Genomic DNA, 20,997 nt, shown 5'->3' with positions numbered 1-20,997 from the left:
AGGGAACAGAGCTCCAGATCCTGTGTCACTGAACTTAATCTCTTTTCAGTTCAAAGGAGGAGAAATGCAGACTTGATTTTTCAATCTGCTCTTTTGTCCAAAAAACCACAATGGAGAGTCACAGTACTTTTGCCCCATGCCATCAGGAAGAGTGCAAGGCCAAGTCCATGAACAGCCTTCCCTGTAAGCTTCTGGCCCTGAGGAAGAGGTGGAGATTTCCAGGGGCCCCCATGGCCCTCGGTCAGGAGACAGGGGCTGTGCTTCCTCTCAGGCAGAGCCTCTGAGAGAGAGTCTGTCCTCGTCATACCAACCCTCCACCCCACCGCATCTGTCCATTTCTCTTAGGCTTGGCCACAGTCCCTAGCACCCTCTGTGGAAGCCTGCCTGAACACCCAGCCATGCTCTCCTCCTACCCTGAGGGTGTAGCCCATGTGCCACTGGTACCCCAGCTCTGTAGGGCCTGCATTCCGGGCTCCTTCTCAGCGAGTCCCTGACCCATGTCCTATAGGCTCTGTGAGTGATGTCAGTCTCATCTGTGGACCGTCTGTGCCTGACCGATGTGCCAGCCCTGCTCTGTGAATCAGGCCCCAAGTTCACAGGCTGCCGGCTGCAAGGTGGAGGCCCCATCATGCTTCCTGCAGGAACCTCCCTGGTGATTGAAGCCTGTGTTCTACTCCACCTCCCCTTGCACCCTCAGGGCAGCCTCAGTCACTGTCTGCCTTTCGTCATTTCCCCTGTTCTGTTGGATGGATTTTGAATGCTTGTGATGGTCTGTCCTGGGCTCTGAACCTGCCCTCCTCTACCGCATGACCCCATCATCTGTGAGGTGATGATAGGAGCACCAGTAGCAGACCCAGGGAGGAGCCTGCCAGGGGAATGGCTCCCTCTGGTCTGTGAGATCGTAATTCTGGCCTCTTCTAGCTGAGTGGGTGTTGTGGTCAGTGGGGTGATGCCCACAGCCCCTCTGGTGCTGCCCTTGTACCTCCATGATGCCTCCTGGCATTGGGAATTGACCTTTCGCCATTGTGCCTCTCCTTGTCAGGGAGCCCGTCCTGCCCTGCCTGTCAGTCCTGCTCCTAAGAACCCTCTATCATCGCCAAGACAGCCGGGGAGCACCCCGGGAATGCTATTGTATCTGTGTTTTCCAATCAATAGACTTGACAGGCCCCCAGCACCCAGCGTTTCCTGAGACCCCAAACAGTCTTGACACCATCAATGTCCTCCCCACAGTGAATGCCTTTGTACAGAAATATCTCCAGAGAATTTGAGGCTCCCTTGTTAGCCTTAGAGGGGTCCTGCTGGCTTGCCCCAGCTGGGGCTGGCAGGCCTGGTAGCCGGAGTCCTGCTCTTCATCTGCTCTGGTCAGGAATGCCTGAGCTGCCCTCTGCCCCAGAAAGGGAGGGTAGGGGGGAGTCTGGGACCTGAACCTCCCAGGGCAGGAACTGTCACCCTCTGAGAGCCGTCAGGCTTTGGAGACTGGACAAATGCCACATCACAACCCAGATGCCCTCCCACACACACCCAGGCCTTAGGACAGCACCCTCAGCTCTGAGGAGACATTTTATGCAGTTGTTTCCATGTAACAAGCAACTAAAGTGAGATGAGCAGAAGGGTGGCCAACTCCCCATCAGTTTGTCAGAGGGGACAGACCAGGAGACAGCAGACCTGTGGAGTTGGCCTGGCCCTGCCGTCAGCATGTGATGAGAGCCTGGACCCTCTCTGCCCACGCTCCTGGGGTGGACAACAGTTGGGTGGCCAACTGACAACTCTGGGCCTTTTTCTGGATGGAGTCTGGCTGTCTGGAGAGAGGAAGGTGGGCTAGGCATGAAGGCTGGAGGCCAGGAGAGTGGTGCCGTGGGGCAGCACCCCTCCATGGCCATGCCAAGGATACAGACCCCTGGAAGAGGATGTCTGTATCTGGTGGGAGGCACTCTGTGAAGAGGCCCCAAGGGGGTGTGTTAGCTCTGGTGGCCCCTTGGGAGTCATCAGCCCCAGGCTGGTCCAGGATATGTCCAGGAGAAGGCCAGGGCCTGCCTGCCAGCCCCCACTCCTATTTTCTCTGGCACATCCCCCAAGTCCCTACTAGAGTCCTCCCCCTGGTGCCCCTGGCAGGGGGCAGTGACATCTGAGAGTTACTGTGCCACAGATCAATCCAGGATGCGGGCACAGGAGGGCTGGAAGGAGAGGCAGACGGCAGCATGTTCCTTCTGATTAACGAGCCCAGGCCACCATCCATCGCCGGCCTTCATTAGGGCTGCAGAGAGTCATTTTGCATGGGCGTGCAACCTCTCCTCCCCTCTCTTCTCCAGGGTGATTGATGCCCCCAGGTGCCCGCATCCCCCAGCAAGTGAGGAGCCCTCTTTCCTCCTGTGGATGAGGAGCGGAGGCAGCTGGCTTATTATGCATGATTCTTACCTGTGTGCCCTTGGCGCCAACTCACAGGGCTGTCAAAATGGCCAGGGCAAACGGATCTAATCTCCCTTAGAATTCAGTGCTAGGAGACTGCAAAATGCCAGGCTTCTCCATTTTAATGGGTCTTTGACTCTCCCCACAAAAATGCAAACAGGTGAAGCACTGAGCAGTGGGCACTCAGCCAGGCCGGCACCATCAGCGTGCTGGAGCAGAGAGATAAAGGATGTCCCTGGACCACAACGGTCCTGGGTGGCTCTCTTCTCTCTCCTTGCTGCTGGAAGGCACCCGTGTTGGTGCTGGGGTGGGAAGCTGGGTCAGGAGGAGGTGAGGGCTTGGGCAGGAGCTCTGCTACAGGTCTGGTTAAAGGCCCCCCAGTGCCTGATGACCTGGGTGTGCCCGGGGCTGCTGACCATCATGCCTGGGCAGAGAGGAGCTTCCCAGGCCTACCTTGCCTGTACCCGCTGACACCATCTGGCTGGTTTGGGTTCTGCCTACAGATATTTGATGCTGTGGAGGGCCAGAGCTCCCCAGCCAGGATGGGTGAGACACACTTTTCTTCTCAGTTCTCTGGCTATGGGGTATTTTCAGATGTAGGAGAGATGCACGTGGATTTGAGGGTGTCTGGCCAGCTTGAAGGATCAGGAAATATAGACGTTGGAATGGGAAAGGGAGCTGAGATAAAAGGAAAAGAATGTAGATAAGGAATCAGGCAGGAGACAGAGGGGCTGTTTGGCATTTTGTGCCTAAAATGAAGATTTTCAGTCTCCCCTTTTCCTTGCGCCTGTGTATAGTCTCACTTGCTCAGGGCTTCTCTTTTGTTGGAGAGCAGCTGCCAGTCCTTGAATTCCAAATCCCCTCCTCCATTGAGGAGCCAGATGGGAGTGGCATGCCATGCAGGATAAGTGTAGGGGCGTGGGGAGGGCACAGGCTGGGCCCCACAAGGGAACAGTCTCCCAAGGGCGGGCCCGGCACAGAGCCTCCACCTCCACTTGGGCAAGAACACTGTTGAAATCCTTTCACTGTGAAAGGTGGACCCTGTGGTCCTGATCCATCAGGACGATGAGTACGTAATAGCACAGGTGTGTGGGGGCCCTGCCTCTGTTCTGAAATGCTGTCCCTGACCTTGGCCCTGGAGAAAACTCGAGGGGTGAAAGTGAGTTGCTCAGTCATGTTTGAGCTGCTTGTTGACCTCTTCCCAAGCTTCTCTGGATGTGAGGAGAGACTCTTGCCTTCAGTTCTTGGTGGCTTCACAAGAGGGGACCCTCCTTGGTGGCATGTGAGACTGTTGATGAGAGAGACCACTACCCAGCACCACTGTTGTTCTCAAACCGGTGATTCTTCAGCCATAGTTTTGAAGAATGAAGCCATGCCGCCCTGGCCCAAGAGGACCTGTGCTTTCCGTAGCAGAGGCTGCTGGAGCCACACTCATGAACAGGACGGGCTGTGGGGCATGCGTGTGCATGAGTCCATAACCCTCTTCCCCCCGCCCCATTCCATAGGCCACCATAGGTCCCCATCCCTGACCAGGGCCCTTATACAGACATTTGTTGTTGGTTAACCCAGAATGTCCCTGTGTCCAGCCCAGCAGAGGTGCTGTGGGCCCCAGGCCTGGCTGCTGGAGGCTGTTGCCCTCTGGCTGCAGAGCCCATGCCCCATGGGATGGGGAGGCATGTGCTGAAGAGGGTAGTATTGGGGTCACTGGGTTTGGGATGTGGCTGTAGAGCTGTGGCTGGTACCCCTGCTTACCAGCTTCACCAGCTTTGCACCAGCACCAGGGCACTGAGAATAACATGGGGCCCAGGAAAGGCCTGATGTGTTTGTGTTCCCTGGGCCTCAGAGTGTAGGTGGGGTCACGGGAGCCGCTTGGCTATTCGGGCTACATCGCCAGCCTTCCCTTTAGGCCCGTGTGAGACCACACAGGGCCCAGTGTGTCTAATCGGGCAGCCTGCAGGAGAGGCATTCGGTACACTCATGCTGAGGCTGCGGCCCCATCCCAGATCCCCCGTGCGTGGTGTCCATGGTTGAAGGAGGCTGCGACAGGGTCCTTTGGGGGTTGGACAAGGAGGGCTGAGGAGAAACTAGAGGGCAGCTGGAGGGCCGAGGGTTTTCAATCAAGACTGCCAGGGCGGACTGGGGTTGGAGGACCAAAGCCCACCCTTCAGAGTGGGCCTTAGGACCTAGCTGGGACCTTTAGCCCTTAAGACACTCCACTGCCCACACTAGGACCAAGCACAGGGTATGGCAGTGCTTGCTGTTAGAGGACCAATTCTGATTTGTCAAGCACTTGTGCAATGAGTGTCTAGTGACACTTCCTTGGCTCCAAATGATTGCCTAGGTTGATGCCCTAACCTCAGTACCTTATGATATGACCTTATTTGGAATAGGGTCATGTGGATATAATTCGTTACCATGAGGTCATACTAAAGTAGGTTGGACCCCTAACCCAATATGACTGATATCTTCTAAGATGGCCATGTGAAGAAAGAGACACTTGGGGTCACCCATGATCCTGAAGGCAGAGATCAGTTCAGTTGTTCAGTCGTGTCCGACTCTTTGCAACCCCATGGACTGCAGCATGCCACACCTCTCTGTCCATCACCAACTCCCAGAGTTTACCCAAACTCATGTCCATTGAGTTGGTGATGCTATCCAACCATCTCATCCTCTGTCATCCCCTTCTCCTCCTGCCCTCAATCTTTCCCAGCATCAGAGTCTTTTCCAGTGAGTCAGCTCTTTGCATCAGGTGGCTAAAGTATTAGAGTTTCAACTTCAATATCAGTCCTTCCAATGGACACTCAGGATTGATCTCCTTTAGGATAGACTGGTTGGATCTCCTTGCAGTCTAAGGGACTCCCAAGAGTCTTCTCCAACACCACAGTTCAAAAGCATAAATTCTTCGGTGCTCAGCTTTCTTTTTTTTTTTTTTTCATTTTTTTTTTCAGCTTTCTTTATAGTCCAACTCTTACGTACATACATGACTACTGGAAAAACCATAGGACCTTTGTTGGTAAAGTCATGTCTTTGCTTTTTATCGGAATGATGTAATTTCAAGGCAAAGAACACCAAAGATCGCCAGGAAGACCCCAGGAACTAGAAGAGGCCAAGAAGGATTCTCGCCTGCAGGTTTCAGGGGGAGCATGGCCCTACTGACACCCTGGTTTTGGACTTTTAGTCCCCGGGGCTGTGAGACATTGCATTTTTGTTGTTTGAAGCTACCTAGATTTTGTGCTTTTGTTATAGCAGCTGGAGGAAACTAATACATCTCCTAAATCAGTTTTTATATTTTATTAGTAAAAAGCATTTGCAAAGTACTGGCCTATGCACTGCTAAGTCACCATAAGCCCAAGCTAGACCTGGGGATTCAGGAGGCAGAAGGGTCCATTCAAGCTCCAGAGATTCCTTTTGGTTTCTTTCCATGTTTCTTACAGACCGCTCTAGGGACTGAGGGCCAGAAGTGACCTGCTGAGGCCAGAGAGGAGAGGGACCCTCCCAAGCCAGGTACCAAGTCTGAGCTGGGCTGGGCTGGGCAGAGAAGGCAGCCCTTCTGATGCTTGTCCCCAGCCCTCTCTAGCTCCCCAGCTGAACAGCCCATGTCAGGCCCCCATGCTCTGGTCTCCTTCCCAGGGAGCCTCACTTGGTAGAGCTCTGGGAGGGAGGGAAATCAGAGTTGTGCCTCTGGCTTGTTTACCGGTTCTGCCACGTGGAAACCAGTACCAGACCCAGAGCCCCTCCCACCTCTTAGAGGCACATTTCTATGCTCTGACCCATTTAAGCTGTGGCTTCTATTTATGATAATTAATTGCACCTTGAGAAATGAAAGAGACAGAAGGAGAAGGGTGTGGTGGGGAGGACTACACTTATCTGTGTTCTTTAAAAGAGCAAATTTCACAGTTTGTATTTATGGTTTAAGTGCTTGTTCCGACTCATTCAGTCAGTCAGTCTTTCAGCAGATGGGCTGGACTGGCTCCTTGCATTTACTCAGGCTTACTTCTCTTTCTCATCAGCCCCTCTTACATACCAGTCAATGGAGACTTATGTGATAACTGTTCCTCTTCACCTTACATTTTGTACTTGGCAGAGACAGTCAGTCAGTCAGTTTAGTCGCTCAGTTATGTCTGACTCTTTGCGACCCCATGAACTGCAGCATGCCAGGCCTCCCTGTCCATCACCAACTGCCGGAGTTTACCCAAACTCATGTCCATTGAGTCGGTGATGCCATCTAACAGTAAATAAATGTTATTCCAATGAGTGTTGTTAAAAATACACAGAGCATCTTTCTGGACTTGGTCTCACTGGCTCAGAGATGCAAGGGAGATACCTCTTTCTGGAAAATCAGATTTTGATGTTCAGATGTTGATTTGCTTGTTAGTCTTGGAGCTGGGACTTGAACCAGGTCTCCAGAGCTGATGGAGCATTTCTGCTACAGAAGGCATCTGATTATAGGACGTAAGTCACAGCTATGCCTTCTCAAAGTACTTATAGCACAGTCGGGCAAGAAAGATTCAGAACAGAATTCAGGTAGAGAAGAGGGAAAAGCCATTCCAGGCAGGAGGCCCTGCCTAAGTACAAGTGGGGTGTGGGGGATGATGGATCTCCTTTGGGAAACTGAAGGTCAATTTGGAAAAGCCAGGCTTGGAGCAGAAGCTTCATGGAGGCCAGAAGTTTGTGGCATATCTTGGATTAGTGAAGAGACTTTGGAAATCATAAAGTAGGGGAGTGAGATGGGATGAAATAGGGGTTTTTAGAAGGTGGGTTAAATTTCTGTTTCTGAACGTGTGTCTTCTAAAACAGCATAGGAATAAGAAAGAGTGAGTGATAGTAAACTGGTGTCCCTCACCTATGAGCTCTTGCACTTGGCTTTCTGGTCTTTGCACTCATGCTGCTACTTCACTCCACTGAAGCGCTGTTTCCAGAGTTGCATCCGTGGGGCAGACACAGTTCTGTGTCCTGCTCTGTGTTTAGTTGCTGACATCCTGATGCTGTGACATGGTTACACTCCAGGAGTGTGAACATGAGTGTGCCGTCCTGCATTTCCTTCCCCTCTGGATAGGCTGGTTCTAGTGTTCTCATGTTCTAAATAATGCTGCAATGAATATCTTCTTGATATAGAGCCTTCTGTTTTCCTTTGGCCAGTGTCTCGGGGGTGACATCATTGGGTGATCAGAGGAACCGAGATTCTATAAGGCTTTGCTAAATGTGGCAGTATTGCCTTTGAACTAGTTACATGGACAGCAGGAGCTAAACTGAGCAGCTGTGTGGAGAAGGGTACAGATGGAGCCTCTGTTGAGACACCAGCTAGGAGGTGGTTGCTGTGGTCCCACTGTGCAGGGCTGATGCCTTAGACTCATAGTTGCTGATAATTGGAAAGGAACACACAGTGAAGAAGATGCAGGAGTCACTGTGGCATGGTGAGTGATCTGATGATGGACTGGGGAGAACAAGGAATCAAAGCTAAATGCGCCTGAGGTTTCCCAGAAGGGCTCCAGGGAATAGCAGTGGGATAGTGTGGAGCAGGGCGCGTGTGAAGAACCTTTGCCTGGGTGGACACGTGGGATGGGATGTGAAAGGCTTGCTTGGAACACTTTTTCACCAGCTGTGTTGGGCCCAGGGCCCAGTTACGCCAGAACACGAGCCCTTGAGGCTAGCTGGTGCCTTTCCCAGTTTACGCTCAACCAGAGCCATCTCCAAACCCAGAGCTGGCACAGCTCTCACTCCTCTGTCCTGGGGGGCAACCTGAAGCCTGTTCAGAAGGTTGGTGATGAGATTGCCGGGAGGCTGGACTGAGTTGGCAATAGGAAGTCTGGGCAAGTGTGAAGGTGGAGCTGAGCAGCTGTTGGTTGTGGGACCCTGTGTCAGGGGCTGAGGTTTGCGGGAGTGGCAGACACCTGAGGAATCTTGTGGGAATCATCAGGAGTTCTTTGCCCAGTGAACAGGATGTATGAAGACAGGATACACCCCCAGGGAAGACCTGGAGAAAGAGCCCCATGAGGCCCCTGCAGTTAACCTGGGCTGCATCTTTGGCAGACCACGGTGATGGACAGAGCAAGGCCATGAGTGGGAGCACCGAGGAGCCTGGGATGCTGGCTGGAGGAGTGAGCTCCAGGAAATGCTCAGGTTCTTGTGATGAGTTCAGGTCTGGAGGGCAACATAGGGGTCCCATGGAGAGGCTGAGGGCCTCACCATGGTCAGAGCTGCCCAGCACACTGTGAGCACTGGCACACTCTGGATTTGGGAGTGGGGGAGACTGCTCACTACATGTCCTGTTCCTGCCAGTGTGGACTCAATCCTGGGACAACTGTGTGTGTGTGTGTGTGTGTGTGTGTGTGTGTGTGTGAAGGGGCTGGTCGCTGTGCCTCCATCAGCCGGGGCTGGGAAAGCAAGCAGTGTCAGCTGTGCACCAGGCTTCACACACCTGTCATTTTATTCAGTGTTCACAACTGTCCCTGGGATTCCCCTTCCTGCCGCTCAGCGAGGCCGTAATTGCAGATTTAGCTGCGTGGTTATTTGATTAATTTCTGTCTTCCCACTTGTCTGCAAAGTCCTTGAGGGCCAGGGTGTCTGTTTTCCTCTGCTCTGTCTCTGGTTCCTGCACAGTGCCCACCTGCCTGTGGGAGCGACTCAGACAACCTTTGCTGAATGGGGACCATCACCCACTGATGCCACGCATCTCAGCCTTCTTCCAGTAATCCCAGCCCCTCATGAAGGCTGAGGGAGAGGCTTGGGCTGCAGTGGGCTGACCTCCAACTCCTGGCCTTTACCTGGGAGGACCTGGATTCGTGGAGCGACTCTGGGCTGTGGCTCCTGGGTTTCGGGAGCTCTGTGAGCCACAGAAGGCTGCACCAGGCAGTGACTGCACGGCCGCGCTGGTTCTTCCCTGCTTGGAAGGTTCTTGAATTTGCCTTATCAAATACACATGAGGCTCTGCTCACTGGAGGCCCGGAAGCCCCCATTCCATCTGTGTATGTTGTTGTATATTGTTACCACCACGGAAGGACGTTGTAAATATTTTCAGCTGAATGTCTGATTAATGTCTCTCCAGAAAGAGTGGCAGAACTGTAAGGAGAGGGTTTATTTAGCTCTCTTTCACCATGATGGGCATCTAATTCATCCCAAATGTCAATACATCCCAAGGTGCCAATCCAGACAGAAAGGGGAACCGTCTGCAGAGCTGGGTGGCAGCTGCTTTTTCCTCTGTGTAGGGGGCTCAGACCTGCCCCCACCACCCTGACCCTCGGATGGCGGCCCCCCGTGGTTGGAGGGGGGACCCTGAAGGTTTCCCTACCAGAACCACTGAAGGGAAATTGTTCCCTGGGAAAATGGCGTCTTTCTACCAGGCTGCTCACGTGCCCCAGGCTTCTCGGGTTCTTGCCAGTCTGGCCGGCTCCTGCCAGAGACCCCCTTCTGTCTCCCCTTGTGGCCTCCCCTCCCCTCTGGCTCAGTCTTCCTCACCCGCCTCTTAGGTTTGGGATGGTTCCCAGTTCATCCGCATCGACCTGTCTGTGCTTCTCCTGGTCACTCTGTCGTCTCTCCAGGTGGCAGGTGGCTGTCTCCATTCCTCGCCCCCAGCATAGCCCAGCCCTGCCCAGGAGGCCAGTGTTGCCTTTACCCAGAGACAGTGGCGTGTGTCTTTGGGGATGGACCCACTTACTCCCCACACGTCCATGCCTTTGAGTTTCTTGGTTTCCTTCTCATGGTCTCAGCCAGAACGGAATGCTGAGTGAGACTTTGCTTCTTGTCTCTCCCCTGGACCAAGAGTCCCTCTAGGGGACCCACTGCTCTGATTTGCTGCCATATTCTCCACTCATGTCACTCCTGGGTCTTTAAAGGAAGGAGGTAGATGATCAGTAGGTATCTATGATCATTAATTCTTATAGAAATCTTAGAGGTATTTTAGATACCATCATTAGATCCTTTTCGTAGCTAAGAAACTGAAGCTTGGAGTGGTTAAGTTATATTAATAAACGCATTCGTTTTGCTGTGCTTTGTGTCACGCAGTCCGCTCTTGTCCCTGAGCTCTCACGAGCCCTCCTCCGTTCTGCAGATGAGGAGGGAGGGGAGAGAGATGGTCACTGTGTGATAGAAGTGGGGCCTGGACCCCATCTGCCTACACCAGTGCCCTCGCTGCCCTCCCAGCTTTTCTCCCTTGGGCAGTGAGCACGCACACCCAGAGAGCAGAGGCTGGTGGTGGGTATGGGTCCCAGAGTCCTGTCCCCTGTAGGGCTGCGATCTGACAGCAACACATGCACCTCCAGCTGGCTTGGTCCCCATGCCACTGTTTGAGAGCAGAAGTGATGGTAAATATTTAATTGTGCTTCCACCATAACTTTCTGCCAGAACTCTCAATATGCTTTATAAATGCAAATGAGCACTCTCTTCTTCTCCAGGGAGATGTAAACCTCCTCAAATCACTTTAATTCAGCCCCCACCAGAGTGTAATGCCATAATCAGGAGCGCTCTGTGCCAGAAAAGAAACTGCCCTTAATCATATCGAGTGGATGGTTTATGGTTTGGTGGCCTTCCGTCTCCGCGGCGGGCAGGATGCAGAAAAATGGATTCTTCTCGTTGCAACTTCTGTCCAAGAAGGTGGATGGAAAAATTATTTAGAAACAGAGTCAATTATAGCCCTTGAGCAGGTAACTATGACTATAATGAACTCTTAGATTGTATTCATGGGGTTAGCAGAACAAACCTTGGAAGATTTAAGAGTGAAGGCTGTTTCTTACTTTTGGTTCTGGACTCTAGTTCCCTCCCTGCCCATGTCCTCTGCTCTTCACTGCACTTCAGCATGATCCTGAAGTTGGGGAGTGCCTCCATATACATTTTTATTGCAATATGTGCTGTTCTGGGGGCTTTTGTGGCTTCTTAGCTGTATGAGCAAGATCCTCCATCCCAGGGCACTGCAGAGTCTGCAGACACCCATGTCTGCCCAGTAGGCAGCAGGCTGAGATTTGAGGCTATCAACATCAGGATGGGAGGCTGTGTGACCCAGAAGGAGGCATTACGCTATTCTGTACTCTGGTCCCTAACTCTGCCAAGTGGGTTCAGTGACTCCTGCTTCAGGCCCACCTGGCGACGGCATTTTAATCATGGAGATGAATTTCTCCAGGGCCTCATGGAGTGCCTTTGGAGACATGTATTATGTAAATCTGGTGTGTCATTATGATCATTATTAGTGCTGTGAAGTGGAGACGCGGGGGAGAAGGAGGGCTGCTCAGTGCAGGAACCGGCCTCCCCAGCTGTCGGAAGAATCGGAGGAGAAAACAAACTCAAGAAGTCTGTTCCTGTGCTTGCGTTCCTTCAGTTATGCAAGGGGCACCACTGTTGATCCAACTCCAAGTGAGCTTGGATGGGCTAGTAAACCCAGCTCACTGTATTTGCTTTACTCCCCTGTTTGCAGTGAGAGCCCCCACTCCACTGGGAGGCAGAAGGCTGTCATGGTGGGCTATGTAGTGTCAGGTTGTGAGGAGGTGCCTCCCTGACCTGTTAGCACCTGTCCCTACTGGTACCCATTGAGATACCCTGGACCCCATCTGAGCCGTGGGTATAGTCCATGCAGGTCACCATGGGGTGGTTCTGGGGTCCCTTCATTAGACCTGTTCTGGCCCAAAGACTCTGTCTGCTCCATCTATGCCATGTCCGCCTGGTGGGGTCACTCCAGGCCTGGGTGCTGGGTGTCCAAGGCCCTGTCACCTGGACAGACTCCCACCATCCCTTCTCTGGGATTGAGCACTAGAGACAAGGGCACAGGACACCCCTTGGCTCAGCACAGCTCCTCGTTTATGACTTGATTTTCACTGCGTCAGTCCTGCCCGTGGGGTAGGTTTCTTCCTTATCCTTTGGTTTATGCCAGGAGTTCTTTTGTTTCCTGCTGCTGCTGCTACTGCTAAGTCACTTCAGTCGTGTCCAACTCTGTGCGACCCCATAGACGGCAGCCCATCAGGCTCCCCTGTCCCTGGGATTCTCCAGGCAAGAACACTGGAGTGGGTTGCCATTTCCTTCTCCAATGCAGGAAAGTGAAAAGTGAAAGTGAAGTCGCTCAGTCGTGTCCAACTCTTAGCGACCCCATGGACTGCAGCCTACCAGGCTCCTCCGCCCATGGGATTTTCCAGGCAAGAGTACTGGAGTGGGGTGCCATCGCCTTCTCTGTTTTGTTTCCTAAGGGGCCCAAATTTCTGCATTCATACTTCCCATCTCCTGCCTGGAATAGAGAACAGAGAATGACTGTTCACGGCGGCTGGAGGGATGTTCAGGAGAAAAGGAAGCAGAGTAGGAAGAAACCAGAGCAACACGTCAAGTCTGTGTCCTGTGCCCTTGTTTGTTGAGCCTCCTGTTCAGCTAGGGTGTGCTGTGCCCAGTGCTTTGATATATGCCTTGGAAAGTTCAAGTGCATAAGACACCTCCACTAGCCTAAAAAGCACCATTGTGTGATTTTGAAAGGTGCCCTTCTGGAACTCTGCACTCCTATGCCAAAAAAAAAAAAAAAACCTCACAATTATATATTTGACTCATAGCTTCTAACTTAGGCAAAACTTAACTCAAAATACATCATAGACCTAGGTAGGAGAAAAACCTTTGTAGTCTTAGGTTAGGCAAAGATTTTTTAGGTGTGATATCAAACCATAAAAGAAAAAAGTTGATAAATTAGACTTCTCCAAAGTTTAAAACTTCTGTTCTTTGAAAGATGCTATTAAAAGAATGAAAAGATAAGTCATAAAGTGGGATAAAATATTTGTAGACCATCTGGTCTGATAAAGGACTTGTATCCAGAATAAAGAACCTACCAAAGTCAACAATAAGGAAACAACCCAATTTAAAAATGGAAAAGTATCAAACAGACACTTCACTAAACGATATACAGATGACAAGAAATCATGTGAAAAGATGCTTAATATCACTCTTCATTAAGGAAATGAAAATTCAAACCACAATGAGATACCATTGCACATCTGTTAAAATGGCCAAAATTAAAAGTGACTGACCATGCCAAGTGTTAGCAAGGATGTGGATGAACTGGAACTCTCATACACTCTCATGTAATAGCCCCCAAATGGAAATGACAAGTGAATCGGTAGACAAAATGCAATCTCTCCATACAGTGAAATACTACTCAGCAACGTAAAGGAATGAAATATTGATGCACACAAACACGGTGAGTCTTAGTTATGCTGAGCTAAGCCAGGTTAAGAAAATATACTATATGATTTCATTTATATAAATTTCTGGAAAATGCCAGTTAACCTATAGTGACACAAAACAGATTAGTTATTGCCTGGGGACAGTGACAGGGTGGGGCAGGGGCAAGAGGGGAGGAGGGATTACAGAGGGACAGGAACCTTCTGGGGATGATGGCTATGTTTCTTGATTGTGGTGATGGTTTCATGGGTATGAATATATGTCAAAACTTATCAAATTGTATGCTTTAATTATGTGCAGTTTATTGTATGTCATTTCTACCTCAGTAAAGCTGCTGTTTAAAAAAAAAGGATTTCTCTGGTGGTCTGGTGGTTGAGACTCTGCTTCCAGTGCAGAGGGCACGGGTTCAGTCCAGATCCCACATGCCGTGTAGTACAGCCAAAACACACAAACCCCGCTACACAACAAACAAACCCCCTGCAAACAAAAGGGCATTTGGACTTGCTGATCAAAGCTCTAGTCAGGTTTTGGGGAGAAGTTTCCATCGAGAGGTAGGGCTGACAACAGTCAATAATAGATTGAAAAGGAAAGAAAGAAAAAAGAAAAAGGTGCCCTGCTTTCAGGACACTTCACTGCTATGTGCCCGAAAACAGTTGTAGTAAATATCAGCTCTGTAATTGCTACATGGTGCCTGGTGACCTTGCTGTATGTACTGTAGCCACCTTGGTGCCCTTGGGAGCTCATAGCCAAGTCAGGGTGTCCGTCTTTCCCTTACTGGCCAGAGGGATTGGTGACCAGGAAGCAGGCCCCTGGGGTCTGCGATGTGTGTTTGTGTTTGGGGTGAGGCCTTTGCCAAAGCCGCATGAGCTTTCAGCAGAGTCTTGGGAAGGGGGTGGCTGTGTATCTGGGCCCAGAGGCAAAAGGACCTGCAGGAGGATGGAGTGTTGGGGCCAGAGAAGTTGAAGGGAAATCAGCTGAGAGTGTCAACGTGGATGCCTAAGGGGAAGCAGAGGAGAGGAGTGGGGAGAAAGGAGTAGGGAGTCAGAAATCAGAAGGAGGTGGCTGAGAAAGACTTGCCACCAAGGGAATTAGGCTTGGCTATTGGCTCAGCATGGCCTGTGGAGAGCACATAGGTTGAGTGATGTGAGAAGATGCCATGTCTCGGGATTAAAGTGATGAGTAGGCAGGTGACGTCACACACCATCCCCCAGGTGGCTTGGGGTCATTCAGTAGAGCCTTAGCATCAGGACACCTGAGATCTGTACCTGACTCTGCCATGAGCTGCGTCCTCCTAGCAGACCTCTTTCCCTCAGCCGTAGGCTCTGCAGAGGAGCCCCAGGGTTCCTAGCACTGACATTTACAGTCCTAAGTAACTTCACTGTCCAGTAATTCTTCTGACGCACCATTTTTTTCTTTTTTGACCTTCAGAAACTTTAATGGACACCAGGACGGCTACTGCAGAGCTGGGCTGGACCGCCAATCCCGCATCAGGGGTGAGTGTCAGACCGTCTGTCCTCCTGTCCTGATGAGCAGTCATGGGAGCAGGGCCTGACTTGCCCCTCTGGGATGTGGATTACAGGTGTGAATGGCTTTGTCCGTGGCCCATCCGCAGAGAGGCAGCAGCAGGTGGCCAGGGCCTGTGTGGGACTGGGGCCAGTGGCTGCCAGTAGTTGGGTGTTCAGGTCAGTGGTGATGGGGAGGACAGAGATCCGGATGCCCCTGGGGCTGAAGAGGGGCCAGGGCACGAGGCAGAGCTCGAGTTCAGAAAGGCTGAGGCTCTCTTTGACCTGGTACTGCCTTAGAGCAATGTTCTGGATCATTTGTTCAGTGTTATGCACCTGGTCAGAATCTGTAGCTGCAAAGATGAATACTCTTGAGGAGCTCATGACCTCCCGTGGGATCCAGCACATGCATGAATGAGCTGAAATGTATCCCTCCTGGGTGGCAGTGGGGAGACTGACAGCCAGGTGTGGGCACAGAACTGGAAGTGAGACACTTTAGAGGGAGACAAGAAGCCTTTAAAAAAAAAAAGTGCACGCAAGCTGGGCTTTGGAGAGTGAGTAGGAGTTTGACAGACAGTAAATAGGGAGTCTGGAAAGATGTTCCAAGTAGGAAGAATAGCTGGTTAAAAGGGGTGGGAGTCATGAAACGACGTAAGAACAAGAGTCTGTGCGTCTGGACCATGGGAGGGTGTGGGTAGTGCTGAGGTGGGGCTGGGCTGTGGATTGGGCAGTGCACAACATGGGGAACTGGGACTGCCCTGCTGAGTTAGCCATGTGGCTTTCTCCTATAGGTAAAGGATGGATCTTGTCACACTTGCTGACACGATTGTAGGGAACAGTTGATGGAAGGCTCTTTCAGCTGTCTTGGATGGGTCAGAAGCATCAGATTAAAATGGGATACTCAGGACAGTTGGAGCAAAGCTAAGCAGGAGGCCTTGGTAGCATTTGGCAGTGAGTGAAGACATTGGGGTGGGGAAAGGCAGAGGGAGGAGGTGGGATGGGATTCACATCTCAGGCTCGAGTGGCTGGCTCTCTGTGAGGCTTAATCACGAAAGGAGGGGACAGGAGGAGTGCATGGACTCTTCATCCCCGCGAGGGGGTGAGGCAGGGGCAGGGTTAGCTGGATCTTCTCTTTAACCCTACACCTTCTCTCTCCTCCCTGCCTTTGGTCACCTCCAGCCTGCAGCCTCAGGCCGCTCTGCAACCCAGGGTGTGAGTCACAGCCGGTCTTAAGACTCCTGCTCATGTCTTAGGGACATTGGATTCAGGTCCCAAGGCAGACAGGCCTCACCTGCGCTTTCTCCCCGGGTTCTCCCTTCTGGGTGCAGGTGTGGAGCCTTGTGGTAGCAGGGCAAGGTCTGGGGTGAACTGTGTTTCCCAAAGTGTGGCCAGGAGCAGGGGCCAATCTTGCCCACACCGACAAGTCCAAATCCTGCTGGGAACACTGCAGGCCCCCAGGAAACACCTCCTACTCCCATGGGGGACCTCGTGAAAGCTGATGATGCAGCATCTCTTCAAGCGGCCCAGACATTAAGGACTTGCCCCTCTTCTACAGGTTACATTGTTAGTGGAAGCTTTGCATGTTTTCTCCAGTGACTTAAGTCATTGATGTGACTTTTGGTTCATTTTCTCCTTGATTTTTGTGCATACCACCTGTCTTCTTTAAACTTCTGAACTCCTTCCCAAGGCAGGTGGTCCTTTTGGGAAATATTCCAAGTTAAGAGATCCCTGGAAGGGGATGAGAAGGAGTGAGAGGCAGGAGAAAACCAAGAGGTGGTCTTCTTACAGAAGCCCAGGGAGCAGGGGTCAAGGAGGAAGGGGGCAAAGGTGGCAGGTGCTGCTGGGCATTGGATGGTGCACTGGGCTTGGTTACAAGGACCCTGTTGGTGCCACATGCTGATGGTTTCAGAAGGGATCAGGGTCAGAAGCCAGAAAGCAGGACATGGAAGGGTCAATGGGAGGTGAGGCGATGAGGCAGCCCGTGAGAGGAGGGAATGCAGAGCACGGGAGGCAGAGGGAAGGGAGGCAGAGGGAAGGGAGGCTGTGGAGGCAGGCACCTCCCAGGGAACGGGATGCCTTTGTTGTTGAAATGGCAGGACAGAGAGATGGGAGGACTCAGGATTGGTATAGAAGCCCTAAGATAAGAAGTCTCTTAATTTCCCTTCTTCTCTCTGAGGTTGGAGGGGCGGTTGGGAGAGTGGAGGTGGGGAGTCTTAAGTAGCAGGTTTTAGGAGGGAGGCAAAGGTGTGAGCTAACGGCCGCTGCTGGTGAGTTGGGCGAGTCTGGACTCTTTGGGACGAATGTGGCTGCAGTAAGGACCTAGTTGAGGTCCAGGCTGTGTGTGTGACAGCCCCAGTCAGGGGCACCTGGAGGCGGTGTGGCAGTGGGGTCATCCTTACTTGTGCAAGAATGGTGGGCCTGGAGGGTCAGGAGCTGAGGACGTTGGCGGGAGGGGGTCAGCATCTTGTAGCGTGACATTGCCCCACAAAGAAGAAGAGTGAAGCCAGGGCGATTGTGACAAAGTGCAGAGGCCTAGCTGGGGCTCTCAAGGAGACTGGAGGAGCACTGGAGGCCATGGCCTTGAATCAGGGCTTAACTTTAAGATGCACAGAGTACTTCTGGGTGATAAAGGGGTCTGGGGAGTGGGGCCAGGGTCCGGGATTTGAGAAGCCAGGAGGCTGGGTGAATGGTCTGCATTTTCCTGGGATCCAGTAGGGGAGGAGATGAGCCCCACCCCAGCAACCCAGAAAGAGAAAAAATTGTCCCTCAGATGGCCCCTGCAGTCAGGATACCATGCGTGAGGAAGATGTTGATGTGTGGGTGGGCATTGTTCTGGTAGCCTGGGGGTCTCCAGGGAACTGGTAGGCCTGATCCAGAAGGGGTACCATGATTCCACCAGGGGGCCCAGCTGGCATTGCAATGAACCCTATCCATGGTGCATGGCCTGTGAGGTAGGCTCCCCAGATAGAGGCTAGGAGACTTCCTTTTATGGTTTCCCTGGATATCTTCACCTTTGTACTCAAGGACTGCCAGATGCGGGAAGGGTTTGGACTGCCCACCCACACATAGCCTGCAAATTGTTTTCAGTTATATCTCTGGAAAATAGATTATAATATTGCATGTCAAAACCAGAAAGTATTTCTGCTCAAATGGCAAAATGTTGCTTTATAATCTAATTGCAGCTTTAAATTAAAGCCTTTAGGTTTAACCCATATCAGAGGCCACCTGGTGAGTAGAGGGAGAAAATAACAAATATATTTATGAAGTAACAGATGCTGGGAGGATGAGGGGCTGAGCTCCCATCAGAGGGCATCCCAGGACCCTTACCTGTGACCCTGTGAATTCCACCCTCCTCCCTTGGGCTGCCTTCACTTACCTCTCCCTAACCCTTCTTTACCATCCTGCTCCAAAAGGGTCCTGACCTTCACATGTTGATGTGAAGCTCTGGGCAGGAGGGTGCTCTGAGAGGTCCTGTGGTCAACACTCAGGGCGGTGCTCAGCTGCCACAGGGCTCAGTAAGTACTAGTTCTCATGGTTTCGTGGCCCACCTTAGCAGTCATCCCCATTCCTAGAGGGGTTTCCCTGGGTGGCTCAGTGGTAAAGAATCTGCCTGCTAATGTAGGAGATGTAGATTTGAGCCCTGGGTTGGGAAGATGCCCTGGAGAAGGAAATGGCAAGTCACTCCAGTATTCTTGTCTGGGAAATCCCATGGACAGAGGAGCCTGGCGAGCTATAGTCAGTGGGATCACAAAGAGTCAGACAAGACTGAGTGGCTGAACAACAACCATTGTTCCTAGATGCTGCCTGGCCCTCTCCCCTCTTTTCCTTTTTCCCTCTTCCCCTTGCATCCCTGTCTGTCCCTCAAGTGTCAGTTCCATTTCCCTCCCCTCGGGGAGCCCTCCAGGGTGCCCCTTCCCACCAGGACTCCACGGTAGGGGCCCTTTTCCTAAAGCAGAAGGCTTGCTGCCAACTCCTAACTGACCATCACTCTGTGAGCTAAACCTGCGTTAATGTGTGCTTCCTCCCACTGGGCAGAGACAGGAGTGGCTTCATCTCTGTCCCCGGGCTAGCAGGGGCCAGGCTTCAGTAAATGTTTGTCGGCCACGTAAAAGGGGGAAGGAGCAGCGCATTCATGAAACTTCCTGCATCTTCAACCCAGGGTTCTGAACTGAGGAGATGCTCAGTTTAGGTTTATTGTAGCCCAATAAAATGTTTTTTGTAGACCTTCCAATACCCAATTGATTGTCAGTATCTTTTAAAGAAATTTAATCAGTGATACAGATAGAGCTACCTCTCCTGCGATAAGCATGACGGAGAAGACCAGGATGCTCTCCAGAAGGTCCAGCTTCTTTCACACACTGGCTGTGATGGATAAGGAAGGCAAGCTGGGTCCCTCTGATAGTGAGGCTTATTCAGCTTGCTTGTTGGAAATCAAAGCAAGGCCTTTTACTTTTGCAGAATATTGCCAGGGCTCCTCGGCTATTTGCATGTGGACAGCCAATAGCCTCTGTGTGGGAGTCTGTGACTGTGTAACATGTGGCCACCGTGTGAACATCTACAGATCCTGAATTACCTTGAAAGAGTACTTCACGGGCTTCCAGACTCCACGTCCATCTGTGCTACCCTGTGGAACCACCTTCTTACAACCTGTGACATGTTCTGTTTGCCACATTAATATTGGCAAATCTTCATCATGGGAAGGTGGGAAGGTTGATGGAGGAAAGATGCAAAAGAGTCTGGAGCCAAGCCTGACGAGCCTTCAGGTTGAGCAGGCTGCGTGTGTGTGTGCCTGTGCGCCGTGTGCGTATATCTGTGTGTGTGTATGTGCATCTGTGTATAAATATGTGAAATGTGTGTTTATATATGTGTGTATCCAGGAATGTGTGCTGTGCTGTGCTAAGTCGCTTCAGTTGTGTCTGACTCTTTGCGACCCTAGGGACTGTAGCCCTCCAGGCTCTTCTGTCCATGGGATTCTCCAGGAATACTGGAGTGGGTTGCCATGCCCTCCTCCAGGGGATCTGCCTGACCCAGGGATTGAACCCATGTCTCTTGTGTCTCCTGCATCGGCAGGTGGATTCTTTAGCACTGGTGCCACCTGGGGAGCCCATCTCCAGTTATATGTATGTCTATGTGTATGTGCCTGTGTGTATATGTGCATCTGAGTATTTCTGTGTGATATGTGTGTGTGTATTTCTATGTGATACATGTGTGAGTGTATGTGTTTGTGGGTGTGGGTGTATGATGTTAAATGAGCTGCTTTCACCTTATGCCTCTGCAGGCAGTTTCCAGAGTTCTGGAAAGATCATAAGTGATGAGAGTATTATTGGACTAAGTGGAGAGCTTCCAGAGAGGCCAGTGTGTAGGGCACAGCCCTCATTTGAATACCTGTGTATGTGTCTGATAAATTAACTCCTCAAACAGGATACACGCCCGTGAGAGCGGCACACGGGGGCTGTCCTTCCCCACCGCCCTCCTGGGGACCCTCCTGGCTGTTCGTTTTCCCCATCTACCAATTCCAGGCACCCTCACTGGCTGCCACATCCTGGAAGTAAGGACAGCACACTTAGGAGAGAAATCTACTCTAATAGCGCCCCATTTGTTCCAAGGCCAAGCAAAATCAATGAAATTTAGTTGGCCTGATAGGTGTGAAGGTTATGGTGCAGCAGTGAAGGTTTCAGGCCCTGGCATCAAATAATCTGGCTCCTGTTCCTGCTCTGCAGTTCCCTGGCTATGTGATCTTGGCCCATCACCGAGACTCCTTTAGTCCCAGGGTCTCCTCTGCTCAACAGGGCGAGGATGGGAACGATTCCGTATATGCAACCATGTCGACAAAAAGTTTTCCTGGGTAAACACTCAGAAAGTGTTAGCATAGTACTCACCCTCTGGAGGCCTGGATTTTCTCTCTTCTTCTTTTGATGACTCAATCATGCTAATTAAGACAGAAAAGCCT

The 20,997-nt window shown here is 51.6% G+C and overlaps 1 protein-coding gene across 1 annotated transcript in view; it reads left to right on the top strand.

Moving 5' to 3' along the window:
- The window catches only part of EPHB1 (EPH receptor B1), a 466,953-nt gene that overhangs the window by 125,482 nt on the left and 320,474 nt on the right, over positions 1 to 20,997 (top strand). The window contains exon 2 of the mRNA XM_061420965.1: positions 14,974 to 15,038. Coding sequence (XP_061276949.1) covers positions 14,974 to 15,038 — 65 coding nt within the window. The remainder of the gene's footprint in view (positions 1 to 14,973; positions 15,039 to 20,997) is intronic.

Source organism: Bos javanicus, chromosome 1 (assembly GCF_032452875.1).
Source record: "Bos javanicus breed banteng chromosome 1, ARS-OSU_banteng_1.0, whole genome shotgun sequence".
NCBI lineage: Eukaryota > Metazoa > Chordata > Mammalia > Artiodactyla > Bovidae > Bos > Bos javanicus.
The sequence above is the reverse complement of the archived record's forward strand: the minus strand, read 5'-3'. Positions and strand labels throughout refer to the sequence as shown.